General features: G+C 48.1%; 1 protein-coding gene across 1 annotated transcript; it reads right to left on the bottom strand.

Annotated features, from left to right (window-relative positions):
- Nucleotides 1-874: 874 nt before the first annotated feature.
- Nucleotides 875-22,961, bottom strand: MGST3 (microsomal glutathione S-transferase 3). The gene is made up of 6 exons (XM_004751438.3): nucleotides 22,806-22,961; nucleotides 6,641-6,764; nucleotides 4,415-4,488; nucleotides 3,825-3,882; nucleotides 1,820-1,892; nucleotides 875-1,129 (listed from the first exon to the last, which is right to left on the bottom strand). Exons 2-6 carry the CDS (start codon nucleotides 6,755-6,757, stop codon nucleotides 993-995), a joined length of 459 nt encoding a protein of 152 aa, XP_004751495.1. The 5' UTR covers nucleotides 6,758-6,764; nucleotides 22,806-22,961; the 3' UTR covers nucleotides 875-992.
- Nucleotides 22,962-23,015: the final 54 nt, after the last annotated feature.

Genomic DNA, 23,015 nt, shown 5'->3' on the forward strand with positions numbered 1-23,015 from the left:
ACGCTACCCCTCCGTGAATTGAGTTCACAGCCACATTCCGTCGGGGGCAGCGCTCATTCTGCCAGCCAGCAGCCTCCTCCAAGTCAACCGAACCTGTTTGGTTTTCCCCATTTTGTGCTGACGGTGTCCTTCCTTGTTTCGACCTACGCTATTGGGTCTTTGTGTCTCCGTGAAGTTTCATAAAGTTAGTCTATAACTTGAGCTTTTAAGCAATAGAAGCAATCTTTAAAAATTTTTATTTATTTACTTATTTAGAGAGTGGGGCGGTGGACAGAGGGAAAGAGAGAGAAGCTTAAGCAGGCTCCATGCCTAGCACGGAGCCCGATGTGGAGACGGACCTCATGACTGAGATCGTGACCTGAGCCAGGATAGGAGTCGGACACTTAATGGACTGAGCCACCCAGGTGCTGCAGTAGAAGCAATCTTTAATAGAAATTTTCAAAATGGGCTTCTGGGTGCTCAGACGTTGGCACCTGCCTTCAGTCCAGGTCATGATCTCCAGGTCCTGGGATCGAGCCCCACGTCTGGCTCCCAGCTCAGCGGGGAGTCTGCTTCTCCCTGTTTGTGCTCTCTCTCTCAAATGAATAAAATCTTAAATAAATAAATAATCCTTGTTACCGTAGGTGTTAACTGTAAGTGTAAGATATTCTTATATCCCAACTCAGGCTGACAGACTTTCCTTCCTTGGGCCCCAATTTTTCACGGCTGTGGCATGACTATGAACACACTACCACAACCGGATGTTTCCCCAGCTTCACCTCAGTAAACATCCGTGGCAGGGTGAGGAGGGGGCTCAGTACCCACCACCTCTCCCATCCAGTAGAACAGGCTACTTCTCCTAGAAGGAGACTCAAAAGAAATCAGCAGAGTCAGGTTTAGGTATGAGGCTAAGGCCAGGTAAGTTTTTATTATATTTAGAAAAAAAAAAAAGTCACTGACAATAAAAGTTAAGTCACTCAAAACGAATGAGTTTTTGAAGACCCTGTAGTTCTTCAATGGCAGCATTTGGACCCACCGCCCAAGCCGGTCTTAACCCAACCGAGGTGCTGGAAGGCAGAGCACACGGTTGTGCCCATGAGGCCAATGAGGGCTATGGAGCCCACGACCCCGCGACTCCGCTTGCTGGGCTCTGAAACAGGAGAGAGAACAGAGGTGACTGGAGGTGCCAGACAGAGGACAATGCCGTCAACACCCACCAGCCGTTCTAGCAAGGCATCGGGGGTCGCGTGTCAGACCATCTGGTCCTAAGAGGTCAACCAACACCTGGCCTCAGTGGCCAGTAAGTCAGCTATGGCGTGCCAAGAAATGTGTCCCCAGAGTCTTCTCTGGACCCTCAGAGAACTGGGGATAATAATTAGAACAACTGTGCTCCAGGACCTCTGGGGGTGTCCCCACTTTCAAGAGGTAAGTAGAGTCAAGAGTCTCTCCCTGTTCTCTCTAGGGGAACCATTTATCGTAGTGAATTAGCAGCGGGGGCTCTGGGGTCGGGCTGCCTGGGTTTAAATCCCGGCTTCCCAGTTTACACGAGTAGCTCTGAGCCTCCGTTTTCCATCTATAGCACAGGACACACTATCTGCATCACAGAAATGCTAGCAGGTTAAACAGCATCCACCGGATCTCAGAGCAGCAACGGACACACATGAAGTGCTTAGTACAAATAGGTTTTGTTACTTTTCAAAGGTTAGTAAGAAGGAAGATACCAGAGCTTCCCCCTAAACACCGAAGTACGTCTCCTTTTTTTAAAGCCCCACTAAGAAGAAAAATACAGTGGCATGGGATTTTTAATTTGTTTCCTTGGCAGATGTCGTGATGTACTCACCTCCTGTGTAATAACCATAAGCATAAAGAACTCGTCCAACAATCCAGGCCAAGCCCAGGCCAGAAGCTACACGCTGCAAGAGAAGGGCTGGATCAGTATCAGCACTGGAGAAACATTAACATCTAAGGCTGAAGACACAATGCTCTCCCAAAACTTCCGTGGATATGGTAAAACACTCCCCTAACAAAGTTAGGGTAGAGGCATGTTCTTTGTCTCAGGAAAATCAAAGATCTGTGATTCTTCTATGAACTGCTTGTGGATGGGGAAGGTGAGAGCTGACCTTCCTGGTGGATGGGGTGGAAGGAACCTTCTGGCTTGCCCTGGGGACTGAGGTGTGGACATATGAGAGAGGGAGAGGCAGGCCGGGGGTGGGGCATGAAGGGTAAGCCCCAAGAGGACCCTGACCCCAAGGCAGGACTGGCGGAGAAGCCTGGCTGTCTCCATGGGCCTGCCACTGCTTCTCTGAGGCTCCCCCGTCACTGTCCCCCAGAAGGGGTCAGAGCAGGCTGTGCTGCGGCCCGCACTTGGGCTGAGGGCTCCGCTAGAAAAAGTGGGCAGAGCGTGTCCTATTGTCATCCCAGAACATGTGGTCTTGGAGGCAGATGTCTCCCCCTTCCATGGCCCTTGAGAAGAGAGAGTAAAACTCACGTAAGATGACTAGTCCTACGTGAGCGCCATCCTGGGGTGACCGTCTGGTCAAAACCAGTCAGGACAGACTGGGAGGGGGAGCGGGCACATGAAATGTTGCACACCAGTCTTCATGTGCCTTCACCATTCATCAGTGGCTTCCCAAGGGGTAAGGTTAGTGCTTTAGGATTTGTTTAGTTGATCTGGGGTAAGGTTAATGATCAGGTGTGTGAAACCACCGAAAATAAAAATCCCGGGCCCCTAAGTCACTATGGGCAACCTGCCAGGCCCTGCTTGGCCGTAATGTTGCACAGTTACCACCAGATGTCCCCAGAGTAGTTCTTTGAGTCTTAGAGCCCAAAGCGCAGGAATGGAGTCTAGGGCAGACAGACTGGGAAGGGGATAGGGGTGGACATGGGGATGCCTCACTAGAGGGACTGACTGGTCGTGCTTTATTTCGGTAAGGTACACCGCAGACCACACTCCAGCCACAAGCCGTCACGGCCTACAAGGCCCTGTGGTCTGCTCCCCACGGAAGCCGTGTCGCCCCACTCACTGTTCACCAGACAGACTGGACGGGCTCTGGCTTCAGGGCCTTGCTCTCGCGCTTTGCCCAAAGACATCTACCACCTGCGACACCTGCTCCCTACCCTTCCGTAACTTTTGCCTCATTGTCACCTTGGCAGCTGCCACAGTCCTCACCTGACGTCCTCACTCACAGCGGTCTCCCGATCTGGAACTCCATTCCCTCCCGCCTGCTGGGTTTTCCTCCGTGGCACGCATCGCCTTGTGGCGAACTGCATCATGTACTTATGTGCTAGAGTCAATGACCCTGAGTAAGAGTTAACCCGGTGTCTGGGTCTGTTTCGTTCACCGCTGTGACCTCAGGTGACCCATCAATGCCTGACTATGACAAAGGAGAAAATCACGGACATGAACCCTGCAGGATCAGACCTGGGTTCAAATTCTTCTATTTTCTACGTGGCTATTTGCCCCTGGGATGGTTACATAGTATCCAAGAGGCTTCTCCTGATCTATTAAAAAAATGGGGAAGGTTCTATATGCCTTAAAGAACTTTTTAGCAAGAATGAAATTCTTCTTAATGGGCACTGAAGATGTTCATTCAATATCCACTTCCTGCGTTCCTCCCTAATAGCTCAGTGAACTAAGTCCAAACAGACGGGCGCCTGGGTGGCTTAGTCAGTTAAGGGTCTGCCTTTGGCTTGGGTTGTGATCCCAGGACGCTGGGATCCAGTCCCATGTCGGGCTCCTTGGTCAGCGGTTCCCCCTGACTCCCTACCCCCCACCTTATGCACATACTCTCTAATAAAATCTTTTAAAAAATCCAAATAGATGAAAACTCCTTGGGAAAACTTACCGGGTGGTAAACACCTCCAACAGCTAGGAAAAATAAGAAGGGAGAATACACTTCCAGCCTGGAATAGACAGAGACCGTTTTGTAAGAAGTGCCCATCTGACGTGTGCCCGTACCCCTGAAGCTCTTATTTGCTGAGTCAGACACTGGAGAGTAAAACTGAACGCTGAGGGCAGGGAGAGGCCCTACCACTAGGATCCACCCTCTTTCCTCCTGCGTGGGAGCCAAAGTCCACAGCTCTGAATACTCTAACGAGGAAGGTGGTGGCTAATGCCAGCGGATTTCCTTCCAGAGCTCACAGCCACTCCCTCCCCAGGGCTGGGAGATTCAATCTCAGCCTAGACAGGAAGCCTGGCGAATGCTGCTGAAGGCCAATGCAACTTGAAAGACATTTTTGAAGGATTATCCAGAACCCCACTCTTCTAACAACTCTGAATATTCAGTCTGTCCACAGACATATTTTCTAAGACTCTTTTAACTCCCGATCATCATCCCAGCTGCTACTCAGTGAACAGGAGGACCAAAAGCCGAGGTGCTTGGCAGAGGACACAACACTGCAGACCTCCCCAGGGGTGTGCGGGGCCGACACTCACGTGTTCTGGTGGGCGCGCTGAATGCAGTTGAAAAGGTGCCCATTCTCAGGGTCCGTGCTGTACATGGTGGGATACTGTGAGGACAAGATACCGTGGATCGAATGGTCAAGAGCAGCAGCATTGAGTGTTGAGTTACAGCCAAACTCCAAGATCATCTATCCTCAAGCAACTTCTACTTTACCCTTGACAGGTGATCACTTTCTGCCTGACACTTGCAGTGGGGTCTCAACTCTCAGAAGCAGATTCAATATATTTCTGTTAATATCCAGTCCTACGAATGTATGTCTGTGCCACAGTCACACAAGGGAGGGAGGCAGCTTGAGCCAGACTCCCTGCCCTTGACATTGTGTCGTGACTGTTGGATTCCCCACACAGCACAAAGACACCCCAGGGGAACATCTCCTTCCCACGAGCTATCAGATGCTGCAACCTTCTAAGATTTTCTTTAATGGGAGAACAGAAATTGAGTGTGAGAACTTTAATGGATGTGTCCATTTAAAAAAAAAAAAAAAGGAAAATCCATAGGAAAACTTAAAAAGAAGCTCTAGTCAGAGTCTAACAATAAGTTGCTGAACAGAAGCAGACATTTGAGTTTGCTCACCAGGGACAACCCCAGTAATTAGCCTTTTTAGATCAGCAGGAACGAAAGGAAGCATTTCATAGACCTCCTTCTTAGGTCTACCGTCTAAGCCCAGGCTAACCTCAGCCCCACACGTTTCTTCACTTGGGAAACAATCACCTTACAACACCATTTTTAAAGTGGCACATGAGGAAGACTTACCACTTAACTCTATTTAGTTACTTTGTATTACTTATGTTTAAAAATCCAAGTATAATTGACACACATGAGTTTCGTGTAACGTAATGATTTGATGTATGTGTGTGTGGTGGAGTGATCACAGTAAGTCTAGGTACCACAGTTGCAGCGTTTTCTTTTGATGAGAGCATTTAATATTTGCTCTTAGCAACTTTCAAATATATAATGGAGAATTATTCATTATGGCTGCCATGCTGTACCTTGTAGCTCTTGTTTTTTTAGATTCCCCATGTAAGTGAGGTCATGAAATCTAGGTCTTTCACTGATTTATATCACTTAGGATGAGGCCCTCAAAGTCCATCAATGTTGTCACAAATGGCAAGATTTCATTCTTTTCTATGGCTGAGTAATATATATATATAATGTGTGTGTGTATATATATATATAACACATATATATGTACATAAATACGTATATGCACATGTGCGCGCACGCGCGCGCTCGCACACACACACACACACACACATCTTTATCCACTCATCCACTGATGGACACTTGGGTTACTTCCATGGCTTGGCTACCGTAAATAGTGCTGTTATGAACATGGGGTGCACAGATCTTCTTGAGTCAGTGTTTTCATTTTTTCTTTTTTTGGGGATAAATACCCAGAAGTGAAACTGTTGCATTATACTGTCGTTCTATTTTTAATTTTTTGAAGACCCTCCATTATTTTCCATAGTGGCTGCACCAATTTACATTCCCACCAACAGTGTGTTCCCTTTTCTCCCCCTTCGACAGCTTTGGCTATTTCTTCTCGTTTTGCTCATAGCCATTCCCCACCGGGCGTGAGGCAGCATCTCACTGTGGTTTGATTTGCATTTTCCCGATGATGAGTGACGGTGAGCACCCTTCCAGGTGCCTGCGGGCCGTCTGTATGTGGTCTTTAGAAAAATGGCTGTTTGGCTCCTTTGCCCAGTTTCTAAATTTCTAAATTCTAAAATTTTTTAAATTATTATTATTTTTTTTGCTATTGAGTTGTATGAATTACACATTTTGGAAATTAACCCCTTATCAGATGTATGATTCGCACAAATTCCTCCCATGCAGTAGGTGGCACTTTCCATTTTGTTGGCAATTTCCTTTGCTGTGCAGCAGCTTTCTGGTTTGATGTGGTCCTGCCTGTTTACCCTCGCTAGAAAATAACACTCTTCCTGGCACACAGCTCCAGCCAAAGGCCATACCGTTCTCGCCCCAACACAGTTGGTCTTTCTACAAAGAGATCAAGTGAAAACAAGATGGAGACGGTTCCCCAGCAGGGCCCCCCATTTCCTGCCTTCTTCCTGCCTGAAAAGGGCAGGATTTCGAGTGGATGTGGTCCTCAGACTGCCACTGCTGGCCTCTGGCTTCTCACCTCTCCTTCCACGACTGAAAAGAAGTTCTTGCCTCAACAGATCTAGGATCCCACTCACCTCCACTTTGTACTTCTTTCGGGCCTTGGAAACGTTGATGGCTAGATGAGCTACCATTATGAAGCTGGCGGCACCGGTGAGAACCACAAAACCATATTCCTTAGAGAGGACAGCCATGCTGGCTCTGTGGAAAGGAGACGAGTTAGGATACCACCCAGCACCGCAGGCGCCCATCGCAGGAGGCCCGCAGCTCGGGGCTTCACTCCCTCTGAAGGTCTACCTACAGGTCAGAAAGCTGTGAGTAAACGTGATGCAGACGTCACTGTGTGTCACACAACAGACTCTTATGCAAGTATGCAATGTACATGCAGAAGAGCGTGTGATCATATCACGTGTTCTCTTCCAATGAAGCTGTACCACTGCGGTAGGCATTGCTGGAAGAGGACACAACTGCTGAAAAACCATAGTTTCACAAAAAAAAAAAAAGGTTAACAGGGTTAATAAAAATAATTTTTAAAAAAGGTTAATAAATCCCTTAATAAATGTAAAGGATTTATTAAATTTGAGAGAGAGGAGAGAGGTGGGGGGGCGAGGCAGGATATGAAACAATATACGGTGATTCCAAGTTTTTGCGAGTCTGTTGGCATGGGGGGGGTCACTGAGGGCAGGCACCCTGGACTCCCTTTGATCCTGGGGCACACGCTGGTCTGGGAGAGGGCAGGAGAGCCAGTGGCAGGCGGAGCCCATCACACTGCTAAGAGACTGGGCTCTGGGCAGCTCCGGGGAGCCAGGTCCACTCCTCGCTTCAAAACTAGCCCCAGGACGTGATCTGACGCCTGCAACTTATCTGAAATGGATCAGGAAAGGACAATACAAACCAACAGAGCCAAGTGTTAACTATGGAAACCGGACAGTGGCTCTACGGATGGTAAATGTATGATCCTTCCAGCTTTTCTGTATATTCGAAAAATGTCATTATAAAATGGAGAACAAGCGAATCTTAGCATTTTTCAGGGTTCTACCATTTGAGCTATTTTAGTTACTGTTCTGCCCCAGAAGGAAAGGAAAGAGAAGAAACGGACTGGCCAGCAAGAAGAGAACTTGGCAGGTGGGAGGAGGCCCTCATCATCTCACGGTAGGATCAGTGCCGGCCGTCCAACTGCTCTGACTTTGGTCGGCAGACCACTGAGGCAGGCAGGACACGGAGCACAGCCAGGCTGATTCCCAAGATCCTCACCTGCCCAGGCACCGCGGGCCAGGCTGCCACAGGCCAGCAGCTCCTGCCTATGTTCTGCATCTGGTTTAAAACATCCACCCTCCTAACTTGCTCATTGCAATCTGTCCTCCAAGCCTAGGTGGGCTCCCCTGCCCCAGAGTGTTTCTGGTTGACCTCACCAACAACCCAGCAAAGATGGAATAACCCTATTTCCCAAAGAATACCCCGATGGTGAAGGCACATTGCTGGGTCCAAAACAGAAGGCACCAGAGCTGGGATTCACATTTAGATTCTAATCCAGTTCCAACGTTCGCTTTTAATCCCACTTGAAAACAGAGAGCTGCGCTGATGCTGGGGTCAAGCGCCTTTCTCAGTGTGGAATTTGGGGCCAGAAAGCAGGTCTGTTCTTCAAAAGTACTCTTCCCTTAGGACTCAAAAGTGACATTTACTGCTGAAGTCCTAAAGTCTGCACTGCCACCCCTTCACCATCCATAGTAATTCTCCCCAGTTTCTCCTTCTACATTCTTTACCCTGCACGGTATCCCAGGGGTGCTCAGCCCGCCTTGCTTGGGTTAGGGAAGGAGGGGACACACTGCAAAGGGTTATCGCCATGACTCAGCACAGGAACGCCTCCTGGACACTCTCTCCCCACCATCAGGTATGGCTGCAGAAAGCAAGCGGTCTCTGGCTGCCCTCCAAACCTTCCTGCCCTCATTCCCTTCTAGAATTAGTTGCTTCCTGAAATGCAGAAAATCAGCTCCAGGAGGTAGCAGTTACCGAGACAAAAATATAAGACGAATCCTGAACACCTCTTTGAAAATAGCAATGGGTGACCCTCCCAACCTATGTGATGTACTTGGGGCTGAATAGCATTTGGCTAGACAGGTCATTTAAAATGAAGCTGTCACTCACTCTGTCAGGACAGTCAATTAAGCATAGTTGGCTTAGGTCAGTATTTGCACGCCAAAAGAGTCCTGAAGTGAGAGCCCATTTCCAGACCCCAGTCTCCAGACAGGACGCCAGGCTCCCTGGCAGCATGGGGTCACCCGTGTTTGTGTAGCACTTTTCAGCCACTTTTACCCCCCCTCAAAAATCCCATTAGCTTCACTTCCCAGAGAAGGAAATGGAGGCTCAAGCAGAAGAAAGCAGAACTAAGACCCAAGCGGGTTTTAGAATTCTTCCCCAAATACCCAGGCATGGCAAAATTTCATGGCTTAGTCACCGCCCTTGGTTTTCCTGGTTTGCACCACCTTGGGGTACGAGAAGCTAAGTGGCCAGACAAGTACCTCTTGAGTAGATCTTTCTGTTGCAGGCAATGAACACTCAGGTGACTGCTCAAAAAGTTACAATCTGAAATTAGTATTTACTACTGAGCTCCTCTCCCAAAGTGTGTATGTAATCTGGGATTCACACTCGAGTGAAAGCGACCCTCCTCCTCCCTTGCTCCAGTGATGGGTATTAGGGAAAAGCAATCTGGGTAGGGGCAAGCAGAACCAGAAGAACAAGTACCTTTCAAGGGCAGAGAATTTATAGTAAGGGGGACCCAGAGTCCAGTGCTAGAGTGGGTGGTTTGCAAAAGACTGCATAGCGAGCCATGGGACAGCAAGTGTGCTCACATGGGGGCAAAGTGCCTACCTCCCTGAACCTCTCCCTGCAGGAGCCTGGACATACCTGCAAAGACGCTAGAACAAAGTCCAGGAAGCCAGCTGTAGGATGGGCAGCACAGCCCTCCATGACCCCCTGGTACTCCCGCCAAGTGAGGAGTCCTGCTTCAAACGCCAGAGCAGGGTGTGCTACCCAGCTCCCACAAGGGGTGACTGTGTTTAACATCCTGATGCCAAGCACAGAGTGTGCCTACAGACACCTGTGGAATAAACAAAGCACGCCACCGTGCCACCGCTCGATGCGGCTTTTGGGAATGACACCTCCAACCAACAGAATGTTTGTCACCTGGAACTAAGCCTCACATAGAGCAGGCGCCTAAGGAATTTAAGTTCCCTTTTGTTCTCCTTAAAAGTATCTACTAAAACCTCTGAAGCAGAGAAAGACAAGGTCAGGACACGAAAAAAGCTCTGTCACTATCGCTGTTGAAAACATAAATCCAACAGGGACTGGAAAATGGTTCAGGTTTGTCCTTTCACAAACTCAGTCCGAGTTCCCCCCACTCTCCCCAAAATTCCCATCACCGGCTGAGTCCTTCTGTTCTGAGGAATGCAGGGCAAAGACATGGATGCTCCCACCCCTTAAAGATTGGCCTTTGTGGGTTCGGGTGCAGGTGTGCACACTGGTTAAGAGGAGGCAGTGCAGTTGACAGAGGCCCAGCCCTGGCAGCCTCAGCCACAGCCACGCCCGAGGCTGTCCCAGCCCTGGAGCTGGCAGATAGCTTCTCTGGGGCACAGGCTTCCGCACCTCTGGCATGGGCGCTCCCCGCGCTGCACTTCACACTTTGTTGATTACATACCTGCTCTGCTCACCAGCAACCCTTCCAGCGACCCAAGAGGATAAGGTGCTCTTGGGGGTGGGAGCTCTGCCCTAGACCTGGGTCTTGGACATGGTGCCAGATGCACAGCATGTGGCCTAACAGCCCCTTGGGAGCTCAGTTTCCAAAGCAGGTCTAGAGTCCTCTGCAACCCGCCTGGCTGTACAATGGCGTTTGTTAATCATCACCCTGTTTTCGAGGCTGGTTGCACTCCAGCTGTGTATATGAGAAGCTATAATCTGTATAAACAGGACAGAATGTAGGTGCCTATTTAAAAGTACCTCATCCGCACGATTACACAGTGGTGGGGAAGTGCAAAAGCGAACCCTCTGGAGAAGAGCCCGGCAGCGGGAATATTCTTTACATCTTTCATACCTTCTGATTCGTTAGTTCACTGGGAAGCTAGCTGGAGGCCATAATCAGACACTCAGATAGATTTGGTTCAAAGACATTCACCTAAGCACCATTTGTAACAGTAACAACAGCAATGGCACAATGACCAGGAAAAGAGGACTAATTAAAAAAACAAGTGCACCCATAAACAGAATAGTGTATAACCACTAAAATGGCGTGCACATGATTAAAGGTGCTGAAATGGGCTTAACATAAAGCATGTTAGGTTAAAAAATTTCAAAAAGTGTATGTATATACAGAATAATCTTAGTTTTTTTCCCTAACAGGAGAAATTTTAAAAGAAAGTATCAAAATTATAAGCTTAATTATTCCCAGACAGGAAAACTGTAGACTTCCTTTGTACTTTCCTATAATTTCCACGATGAGCAGATACAGACCAAAAAGTCATATGGAAATGGCCTGACAACAGGAATTGAGAAATCAGAGAACTAGACAATACACGGCTATGGGACCAGTCATATGGGACTTCCAGCCTGAATCTCGTCACTCACTCAGGATGTTCTGGAATGACACTGAGCTCAGTACCCAGTTGCCACACTTCCTAGCTGTGTGTCCTTGGGGGAAATTCTTCACGTATTTCAGCGGCTTCAGCCTCCGTATCTGTCAAATGGAGACACTGGTGGTACCCACCCGCCCCTGCAGTTGTTGCGAGGAAGCCTTGGGGAGACTCGGGTATGGGGATGCTCTCAGCGCCCAGCATGACGACTGGCAGGTGCGGAACACTCAGCAGAAGTTTGGGATTAGGTTGTGTCATGTGTTAATGTGAACGGTCTCTGCCCTGATTCAATTATAAAAGGGGATGTTTGAACGAATGATAATCTACATTTAAGAATTTATTTAGGGGACGCCTGGGTGGCTCAGTTGGTTAAGCAGCTGCCTTCGGCTCAGGTCATGATCCCAGCGTCCTGGGATCGAGTCCCGCATCGGGCTCCTTGCTCAGCAGGGAGCCTGCTTCTCCCTCTGCCTCTGCCTGCCATTCTGTCCGCCTGTACTCGCTCTCTCTCCCTCTCTCTCTGACAAATAAATAAATAAAATCTTTAAAAAAAAAAAAGAATTTATTTAGAATGGCTATTTTAACACAGCTAACTTATAACTATATATACTCACTTCTTTTTCTGAACTCCTAGCCAGCTGTGTTCAAGTATCCGAAAAGCAGGAGTGTTCAGGAGGAAGCAGGTTTCCAGCGTGGACCTCGGAAACTGGCACTGTGGCCAGAGAGGCCCGAGAGGGGAGGTGAGCATGTGTTCACCTGCTTCTTGCTTGTTCAAGTTTACTGAGCACCTGCTGTGCACCGCTCACTGGGGACCCCCATGCTGGAGATGAAGAGCCCAGACTTGGGTCCCTGCCCTCATGAGGCTCATGTTCTCCTGGGAGAAACAGGCAAACCAGCAACTTGAACACACACCCAGTTCCAGATCTTCCCCTTCAGCGCCATGATCAGGAGCTGGGGACCCATGTACCCTACAAAATGGAAGTGCATGTACTGGGAAAGGCAGAAACAGCACAGAAGGGTTTCTGTCTCCTCTCCCGTGCTTCAGTTACCTGTTCCCCAGCCGGCCGTCTGGAGATGAGTCACAATTGTTCAGCTGAAAGGATATTAAGTTGAAGGTTTAAAAGAAACTAGATTTTGTATTTCATTTCCTATCACTTATTTAAGAGTAGAGGTCCTTTTGGAAATGTTTTTACTCCTAGACTTGAATACTGTTTTATGATTTGTCTTCTCCTATGCAGAGATCCACAGGTATAGAGACAGCAGGATATGAGACTCATGTTCTGGAGTCAGATGGGTTTGTGTTTAGATGCTCGCTGCCTCTGTGAGTTTGGGAATGTCATCTAATTTCTCTACAGAACAGGAGAATACTAACTACTTATTTCACAGGATGATTTGAGGAATTAAGGAAATAAACTAGGGGTGCCTGGGTGGTCAGAAAAACATCTGGTTTGGGCTCAGTTCGTGATCTCAGGGTCGTGAGATCGAACCCCACGTCGGGCTCTGTGCACAGCATGGAGTCTGCTTGGGACTCTCTCTCTAACCCTCTGCTCTTCCTCCCACATGCTCTTTTTCTCTCTAAAATAAATAAATCTTAAAAAAAAAAACACAAAGGAAATAAACTAGATAAGCTTCTGGTATGAACAACTTAATACATGCTGGCCCAAATATGAAGGCATATTGTAAACACTGGTAAGTGTGTGTCTCTGCCCACATAGGTCATACTTCCTAAATAAGGAGACACTGGTTTTCCTACAAATCAGTAAGGTGCTCTGACTCAGAAATTAGGTCTGACTCTGTTGGCAACAGATTCAAATTCAGCAAAACGCTGGTCGACTTAGATTCCCAGTGTGGGCAGCATACAGTGTCTAGGGAGAATTAGTTTTCTAGTGTGGACAGCACAATGTACCTAAGAACACTAATTTACTCATTCAACCACAACATGAAAATGCTTACTGTATGCCAGGCATCTGCTGAGGGGTGGGGGACACAGCAGTGGACAGGATGGGGTCCCCATCCTTAAGTCATCGACATTCGAATGAGGATAGAAGTCTGATAAGAAATACGCCAAGGCGTTCGCTCACACTCAACAGCAATCGTACAGCCATATAAATGTCAAAGAAATGTATTATATATTTAAACCCACATGGTACCATATGTCAATTATATCTCAATTAAGACTGGGAAGACTTGGCTGCAGCGACATTCACACCCCCACACAAACGGCACTCAACATTCCGGGCAGAGAATATTCAGGTCAGAGTTCACGCCAAGTGCCAAGGCCCCAGGGAAGGAGAAGCCTGGCACACACGTGGGACAGAAAGGCGGCTGGTGTGGCCAGCCCTCCCGCCACCCCCGCAGATGGGGGGAGCACTAGGAGACAGGGCCAGGGAGGACAGATCCAGATCATGAGAGGGGCTTTTACCCACCACGGAACAGTCAGTACTTGCTGCTTCTCCCCCCAGGGACTAAGAAGAGGGGAAGGGAGGAGGCAAAAGTGCAAGACTTTTGTGTGTTAGTAGCAGAAATGTTCACTTCCCAAAGGGCAAGGTGTACAACCAAGCAAGCAGCCCCACGGTTAGCCAAGATGGCCCTGGGGGAGGACTCCGCTCTTCCACATGGAAAGAGCTTCCAAGGCACGAAGAATGGGACCAGTACCGACCCCAAATGGAAGGAAGGAAGAGCTCCAAAGAGGAACCAATGGACACCTGCGCCAAGATGCATGAACAGACCAAGATGTGTTCTTGGCTTTGGTGAGGGCGACCCTTGGACAGCCGGGTTTTAGGGGAAGGGGAGAAGGTGGGAGCCCCTGTGCTGAGGGTTAAGAAACAAGTGCCGCAGGACATCGCGGGCAGCTCCGCCTCCTGTATCCGTTCCGCTGGCCCATCCTGCCCATGCTTGGTCCAGTGCCAGGTCCTACCCCTTCCTCCACCACGCCTGTACTCTGCACTGACCCGCGTGGGCTACAGGCGTGCGCCTGAATGTGCACATGTGTTCCAGGCTGCTCGCTTAGCTATTCCCACACATACTTGAACGAACACTGATCGATGGAAATAGTACACATTTCCGACCATGCTAGGGGAAGAGAACGTCTCCTGCTTACATTTTCTTTTCTTTTTTTTTTTTTTTTAAAGATTTTATTTATTTATTTGACAGAGAGAGATCACAAGTAGGCAGAGATGCAGACAGAGAGAGAAGGAAGCAGGCTCCCTGCTGAGCAGAGAGCCCGACGCGGGACTCGATCCCAGGACCCTGAGATCATGACCTGAGCCGAAGGCAGCGGCTTAACCCACTGAGCCACCCAGGCGCCCTCCTGCTTACATTTTCTATAGTAACTTCCAGGAGGACAAAATCACAGTTCGGGGCTGTCCTATGTTGCACATCAATGGTTCTCAAACTTCAGCAGCATCAAGGTCAACTGTTAAAATGCACCCCATTCCCCAGAGTCTCTGATCCTTAGTGGGGCTTGGCAATCTGCATTTCTTTCCCTCTTTCTCTCTTCCTTCTTTCCTTCCTTTCTTTAAAGAGAGAATGACCCTTAAGCAGGCTCTACACCCAAACTAACTCCTCATGGAGTTTTCCAGCCCACATGGCAGAAATAGCAAAATGGGAAATAGTATCTATCACCACTACATCCCGAACACATCCTAGAAGACCTACTACTTCTCCCCCGTCCGGCCCATGGGAGAGTTTACATCAATTAACAACTCCCCACGGCGATCCTGTGTGGTAGTTACTGTTCTCAACCCTATTTCACAGAGAAGAAAACTGAGGCAAAAGTAGTTCAGCCACTTGTCTAAGGCCCCACATCTAGTGAGTGCAAAGCTGAGGTCTCAACACAAGCCAACTGACCCCCGGGGTCTACCTCTTTGCTACCACACCCCCCTGTGAAGCGTTTGCCCCTTACCCAGGAGTTAGGTTACTCCTTCCCCCACAGTAGGGAGTGGTGAGGAGACACACCTTTGCAGAACTCCAGCTCCAGAGCAGGACCTGCGGTTTCTAGGCAGGGGCCAAGTGGAGGAACAGAGCAGGAGCACCAGAGCCCAGGGGAAGGGAGAGCCGGATCCATGGAATGCTTTACATACAGGATCGCGTCATCCGTGGAAGACAGTTTTACTTTTTCCTTTCCACTGGGAATGCCTTTACTTCTTTTTCCTTGCTAGATCACCCGGACCAGAACCAATATGGTGTTGAAAAGAAGTGACCAGAAAGGACATCTTTATCTTGATCCCCATCTTTGGGGGGAAGTATTCAGGCTTTTATCATTTAATATAATGTTAGCTGTGAGTTGTTTTTTTTTTTAATAGATGCCCTTTTGGAAAATACTTTAAAATGAATTACTTCTACATCATATTTTTTAAAACAGCAACACTTCTAATTGTAACTTTTTTTTAAAAAAAGATTTTTATTTATTTATTTGACAGAGATCACAAGTAGGCAGAGAGGCGGGCGGGGGTGGGGGAAGCAGGCTCCCTGCTGAGCAGAGAGCCCCATGCAGGGCTCAATCCCAGGACCCTGAGATCATGACCTGAGCTAAAGGCAGAGGCTTAATCCACTGAGCCACCCAGGCACCCCCTATGTGTAACTTTTTCTTTTTTTTTTAATCAGAGGATTAAATAGCTGAAAATGATTTTTGGAAGACCTCACCATGGTAAGGAAAGAAAAGCAGTATTTTGAAGCAGGAGAGGTAGAGGACAGTGGGCAACAGACATGGGTTTCCAGGGGGAGACTGGGGCAACTATCTTCAGCCCAGCGGATTTTAAGAAAGCCCCAAGGCACCAGTGCCAAGTGCCCCCTTGAGAAGGGATCGAGCTGGGGCTTCATTGAGAAAACACGCTCCATTCCAGTGTCTGAGTTGGCAACACGGATTTTCATTAGGACATCTGCCTAAGGTAGTCCCCCTACCCCCGCCTCAAGAAATTTCACTGACAGGTTCTCTCTGAAAACATCCCACCATAGCGCTTAGGGGCGTTGCTTTGATTCCCTCCAATTCCTGCCTCTGCCACCACTTCCCCTATCTCACTGGGTAGGGGTTCCTTCAGTTCCAAGGACTACCCAGAACTCTTCCTGAGCCACATTCATCAGAACACCCCAGGGATGAAGCTTTCCTTCAGTATTTACTCAAGTCTCTCTCGGCTGCCAAAAGGAGCTCCCTAGGGTACAATCAACATTGCACAAATGGGAGTAAAAGGCAGGCTTCGTATCTGAGCACTTGCCTCCAACGATCACTTCTGAGCCATGAAATCACATCAATTTATCTTTTACTAAATGAAATCACTTAGATTATTTTTTATTGATTTCTTTTCAACATAACAGAATTCATTGTTTATGAACCACACCCAGTGCTCCATGCAACACGTGCCCTTAGTACCCACCACGTGGCTCCCCCAACCTCCACCCCCCGCCCCTTCAAAACCCTCAGACTATTTTTCAGAGTCCATAGTCTCTCATGGTTCATCTCCCCTTCCAATTTCCCTCAATTCCCTTAAATATTTAAAATTTTTATTAACATATAATGTTTTATTAGCGCCAGAGGTACAGGTCTGTGAACAGTCAGGCTTACACACTTCACAGCACTCACCATAGCACATACCCTCCCCAACGTCCATAACCCAACCACCCTCTCCCTACCCCTCTCCCACTGGCAACTCTCTGTTTTGTGAGATTAAGAGTCTCTTATGGGTTTGTCTCCCTCCTGATCTCATCTTGTTTCATTTATTCTTTTCCTACCCCCCAAACCCACCACGTTGCATTTCCACTTCCTCATATCAGGGAGATCATATAATAGTTGTCTTTCTCCGACTGATTTATTTCGCTAAGCATAATACCCTCTGGTTCCATCCACGTCATCACAAAATGGCAAGATTTCATTTCTTTTGATGGCTGCATAGTATTCCATTGTGTATATATACCACATCTTCTTTATCCATTCATCTGTTGATGGACATCTAGGTTCTTTCCATAGTTTGGAATTTTTTTTTTAAGATTATATTTATTTATTTGACAGACAGAGATCACAAGTAGGCAGAGAGGCAGGCAGAGAGAGAGAGAGAGAGAGAGAGAGAGAAGCAGGCTCCCTGCTGAGCAGAGAGCCCAATGCGGGGCTCCATCCCAGACCCTGGGATCATGACTTGAGCCGAAGGCAGAGGCTTTAACCCACTGAGCCACCCAGGCATCCCTCAACTGGATTTTTTAAAGGAGAAAGGATTTCAGCTTTCAGCTCTCTCTTCGCCCTCAAATAAGCAGATAAAAGCCAAGCTGGACAGTGGTCACCCCCTACTTCCACCTGCAGGACTGTTCTCCTCAAACGGTCCTGCCATGTCTCAGCTGTGTCCCTTTTCACACCCCCAGCAATGGGACAATGAAAAACACTCACAGACTGACTTGGACCCATTCTCCCATGTTTCCTTAAAATTCTTATCTGGTTCCCTGTGCTAGTCATCTGACCTTCCTTATACACAGCTGCTTATTTTATGTGGCAAAACACACCATTCTCACGAGACTAACATAAGGATGGTCACTTAAAGGGCTGGTCTGATCAGTCTCAAATGGACTTCCGTGAGCCCCCAACATGGAAGGTGGTTCTGAGAACTGAGGTTGTGTCCGGTGTCTACTTAGCCTGCTCACGGCCCCCCAGGGCAGCTGCCCAGCCTCACTTCTGCCTCTAGCTGATTAGACAAATGAACAGTCCTCACAATCATCTCAGGTAAGATGACTTTCATGAACCCATGTAGAGCTCAAAGGAGAAATTTTATAGCCTGGAGGGAAGCCACACAAAAGTAATTCCCTGTTTCCATGATGGGAGAGAAAAAAGAATCACAGAATTTCTTTGTGTCCATCCTACATTTTCAAAATGCTAGTTCTGGCCACTTTTGTTTTGTTTTAAAGATTTTATTTATTTGGGAGAGAGAGAGAGTACGAGCAACCACGAATAGAGGAGAGGAAGAAGCAGACTCCCCACTGAGCAGGGAGCCCCATGCGGGACTCGATCCCAGGACCCCAGGATCATGACCTGAGCCAAAGGCAGACACTTAATGAGTGAGGCGCCCAGGCGCCCCCATTCTGGCCACTTCTACATGAAACAGATAACGAGATCTGTCTGAGTGTAAAGTTTCACGGGACAGCTAGATTTTTTTAAAAAGTACGTGGACATTGAAGAGAAGGAATAATCACCCAGGTGCGGAAGAACAACTACTCTCCACCATTGCACTGTACATTTGGTAGGTATTTCTCCAAGGGCTAAAAGTGCAAGTTAGCTGAATAGGCACAGCATTATTTATGCTGCACTTGATCATGAACTCAGTGAGGCGGAACAGCCGAAGCAGGCCAGAGGGTGAACTTCCCCAGCACATTCTGTGATTCCTCATCGGTGTTCCCGGCAGAACACTTGGAAAGTAGAAGCTAATGATCAGAAGGGTAGGGAGTCTGTCTCTTTTAAGAGATAAATGTGTTATAATCCAAATGCATTCAGCTTTAAAGATTCTTTCTCCCTCTCCCTGTCCCTCCCGCTTGTGCTCTCAAAGAAAAAAAAAGAAATCAAGTTTCCCATGCGGTTTTAATTCCAACACTTCGGGGAACTGTCCGTGCTGCAAACAAACAATACCTAACTGTGTGCACTGGCTGGTGTGGGGGAGGGTGGGGAGGGCGGGGCCAGCATGATGCCCAAGTTCATGGGAATAGTTCTTCCTGAATGGAACAGAGTCTCCCCTAGAAAAAACTGGTAATTCAGCTCCTTAAGACTCTAGGAAGAGTAGACTGTAACAAGACAGAACAACTCCTTCGTTCTCCTTCTGGTGCGATGACAAACTTTCCCAAACAGGTTCTTGACATGAAAGGCTCTGTGGGGTGAGAGGTATGTTGGCACCTCCCCTAGGAGTCCAGGGCCATGCTGGGCCATCTGGAGCAGGTGTCCCAGGGGATGTGATCCCGGCGACAGCCTGCAGGACGTTTCCTGTGGTCTGGAGGGACCCACCTCAGAGGGCAGGAGAAAGAATGGGGAGAAGCCATGGGGCGCAGAAGATAAAAATCACTTTAACAATTAATAATTCACTAAATGGAGCTGATCTGATACAATCAATGCCAGGCAAACCATTTTACCTAAATAGAGTGCCTACCTCAAGCCCGCACCTACTATCTTCAGTATCGCTTTGGGGAATGGTTTCTTCCCTGATTTATCCCCCACTCCCTGCCGGGCACCACATGAGGCAGTGAGATGTGCAAGGCTCCGATGGTCATCCAGGCTGAGAGCCAAGGTCCTAACCCCACGGAAGACACAGTGATGGGGAGCCAGACAACACAGGAGGACCACGAAACAGGGCCACAGCAGATTGAGAGAAGGGCTCTGAAGGACATCAAGTGATGGGGAAGAGAGACACAGGGCGAGTCAACAGCGAGGACACAGGAGCCAGGACAGGGCTTTGCTTGTGTAAGGAAGAGAAAGGACATCAGTGTGTCTGGAAGGGTAGAGACTAGAAGGGTATGTGCAGTGATACAGATTAGCGTGGTAGGAGAAATCAACTATTAGCGGTAATACCTATTATTAGCTTGTATTATTTAAATGTATGCTAAATACTATTCTAAGTAGCTGACCAGTATTAGCTGCTCAGAGCATACCTACTATATCGTATTACTTTTATTTTGCAGATGAGGAAAAGGTTAAGAGCATCCGAAAGGTTAAGTAATCTGCCCAAGGTCACACAGCCATCACAGAGGAAGCCTGGACTCACGCACAGCCAGAGCTGCTGGGCTCCAGAGTCTATGCTTTCCACCCTCACCCTTACTGCCTCTTGATTGGAGTTCAAGTCTGACCACACCTGACTTCTTTTGGAACTTTTCTATCTCCCCAGACTCTCTCCTGAGCATGAACTATATTAATAGGAGTAGAGAGCTAATAATTAACTCCAAGTCTGTGACAGATTAAAGCCTGAGAACTTTCTAGTTGGAAGAAAGAAAAAAACTTGGAAGAGGTCCAAAAAGTAACTTATTTTTAAATTTCTTTTAATGAGTGTCAGCACTGCAGTATGACAAGAGGAAAAATGCTAGGAAGGAAAAACTTCCTCCAGTCTTTCGAGTGTGCAGGTTTGCAAGGAGCAAAGCAACACAGAAATTGGTATTTCTTTTCCCATCATGACTTCCACACAACCTGTGCCTTAACTGACATTACACAGAACTGAAGGTCATGGGGAAATTAAGCCCTGACTTCCACAAGAGGAAAATAAAAATCTCAAATGAGTCACAGTGACACCACTTGGATTTTCCATCCCAAGAAATGTGGGCAGACCATAGTTAATTCTCAGCAGCTGCTGAGTCCTCACAAGGGTATCGGACATTCTGGATAAATGAACCACGGAGCTGCCTGAAACAGGGTTAGTCTCTTTATGCCTGTCTGTATTTAGGATGAAGCTGAGCCAAAATCATTCACTTTGCTTTGGATGGGAATTAAAATACCATAAATTAAGGGGGAAAAAAAAAGAGTGAACTAAAGCACCAAAGTATTAGAAAACTGAGTTCAGTTAATGAACAGGTCAACGCTGGCAAGAACTCAGAGGGTCAACAGGGGGACTTAGAAGCCCAAACGATGAAATCCTTAAAAGTATTTGCAAATGTTATTTGGAAAGTACTGCAATTTTTCCCAGCTCCTCATTGATGTTTTTCTCCTCACAAGGGTTAAGTAGGTAGGTAGACACTGGAAGAGAGGGTGAGGGAAACAGGAATGCTTTTGTACACAGTAGTATCCTAGCTCATAACTGCTGAATCCTCCTTTTTCAGGAGGACTGCAAACTCATAAGTGGTATGGATGAATTCAACTGCAGAAACTGTAGCATTATGTAGATTCTTAAAAAAAAAACATTGCATAAAAATACTAAATGGCTCACGGTCAGTTGTAGTTGGCAACTGTATTCTGAATCCAGATTCAGAATATTTAAATATTAAATAGGGAATAATAGGTTTAAATACAGCTAACTGTGCAGCAGGCATTAAATTACATCTTGCTGGCTTGATTTGTCATCTACTTCATTGAAAACTGCTCCAGGGGCTTTTCAGCCTGTCTCTGGATAATAGGGTAAAACCCTTCTTTCTTGTACGTTCACTCCCTTTGCTGTCCTCCAAGTCAGGAAATTCCCTTTCATGACTGTCTCTTCAGGGCTCTAAGCCAACAAAAGGAAGTCTAAATTAGGGGGAAGACTGCCCTTCTCCAGTTTTGTTCCTTAATCCAAGGAAGCCCCTGGTGTACACTTTCTATAGCTGGCTACAGTGATCTTTCTAGTGTATCTGTTTTATATATAGTAACATCAGTTCAAGGAAAAAAAATTGCTTGACAAAGTTTTCTATTTCTGTAACACTGTGTCAGGACGGAAGCAAAACAACGCCTTCCCTGGGGTAAAAGTATTTCTTTGGATTAGAGGCTCATTTTACTGAACTTGGTTAAATTTAACTCTTGTGAGAATAAACATTTTGATCCCCTGACCAGGATACTATGCTCTTAGTACTGAGTTCACTGAATTAAAACATAGCCTGTAACTCTGACCGATAACCTTGGGTGCTTCCCACAAACTGCAGGCTCTTGGTGATCTACACATTTCCCAAGAGAAGCCCTTGCGGCAGCTCCCACGCACAGAGGACATCTCAAATCTGCAGCAATTCCACAGGACCACGCCTGGGTCCGCAGCACCTGCAAAAAGCCATCGGTCTGCAAAGCAGTGTCCTTCCCTCTAGGGCTCCCTTTCTCCAGTTGAGAGATTAAAGCCCCAACTGTCACTCCTTTCCAACCCACCCTCTTATCTCATCTTTTCCTTTATCTCCTGTTCCACACTCACTTGTCCCTTAAGCTACAAAGTAGCTCCTAAACTCCTGGTCGGAAAGGAAAGTAACAGCAGAAGCCACAACTTAGGAGAATGACTCACCAATGAGTCTCCAGCCCCTTCCACCGCCCAGCAGCTGCCCCACCACATTGGCCCTGGGGCTCCCTGCAGTGACACAGATAAGGAGGAAAATTCTCTCAAATCCAAAGCAGAACCGTACGTTAAGAGTCCTCCTCCCTCGAGGAGTCTCCCGCTCTCCGGCAGAGGTAGGAAATGACCCACATACGGGTTTCAGTACAAACAGACAAACGTTTCTATGAGGCAGCAGGAAAACAAACACAATTCCCTGGGAGGTTCTCCCGGAGGGTTCCTAGCAACACATCCACATCCGCAGCAGGCATAGGGCTCCCAGGGCACTTGTTACCGATCGGGCCTGCACTGCCCCCTGCCCCAGCAGGCACTTAGCAAGGTCGGGTGGGCTCCGGGAGGCAGAAACAAGAAGCCGGGTCTGCACAACCCAGAGAGAGGAAGAGAGGAAAGGAAGGTACTTTAGTGTTGACCTTGAGAATCTCCCTGAGTTACAGAGAGCGAGGTGGACCCCATTTCAACGCCCCAAACCCACTCCATCAGGGGGAGGATGCAGGGCAGGTGCATCAGGGGGGCAAAGGGGATGGAAAGATAGATGGAAGTGTACAGACCAGAAAGGGGAAAGGGAGCGCATCCCTATTCAGCCCGGGATGGCAGAGGTAGGGGTGGTGCCTAGCGCTGGACCAGAAGCGCCCCGAGGCCCACGCTCCGCGTTGCCAGTAAGTGCGTGGACTTACCTGGATCACCTCCGCTCGATTGGTGCAGACCACAGCTCCGCAGTGAAGTGAGGGTGCCGCGCCCTTGGCCACCGGCGGGGCGGGGCGGGGCCCGAGGGCGGGCCCGCCCCCGCCCGAGGCAGCGCGAGACCACGCCCCCACGTCGGGGCCCTAGGCAGCCCCCGCGCGCCTTCTGAGTGTTCATTTGCAGTCACTGTTGGGTGGTTGGGC

The sequence above is a fragment of the Mustela putorius genome, unplaced genomic scaffold (assembly GCF_011764305.1).
Source record: "Mustela putorius furo isolate JIRA1106 unplaced genomic scaffold, ASM1176430v1.1 tig00000508_pilon_pilon_pilon, whole genome shotgun sequence".
In the NCBI taxonomy this organism is placed as follows: Eukaryota; Metazoa; Chordata; class Mammalia; order Carnivora; family Mustelidae; genus Mustela; species Mustela putorius.

What these genes read in the sequence shown, in the direction of transcription:
- MGST3 (XM_004751438.3), bottom strand. Translation starts at nt 6,757, where the DNA reads ATGGCTGTCCTCTCTAAGGAATATGGTTTTGTGGTTCTCACCGGTGCC. An exon ending in GAAAGAAGTACAAAGTGGAG is followed by an intron (nt 4,489 to 6,640) that starts GTGAGTGGGATC and finishes TTGTCCTCACAG; the next exon opens with TATCCCACCATGTACAGCAC. An exon ending in TTATGGTTATTACACAGGAG is followed by an intron (nt 1,130 to 1,819) that starts GTGAGTACATCA and finishes CTCCTGTTTCAG; the next exon opens with AGCCCAGCAAGCGGAGTCGC.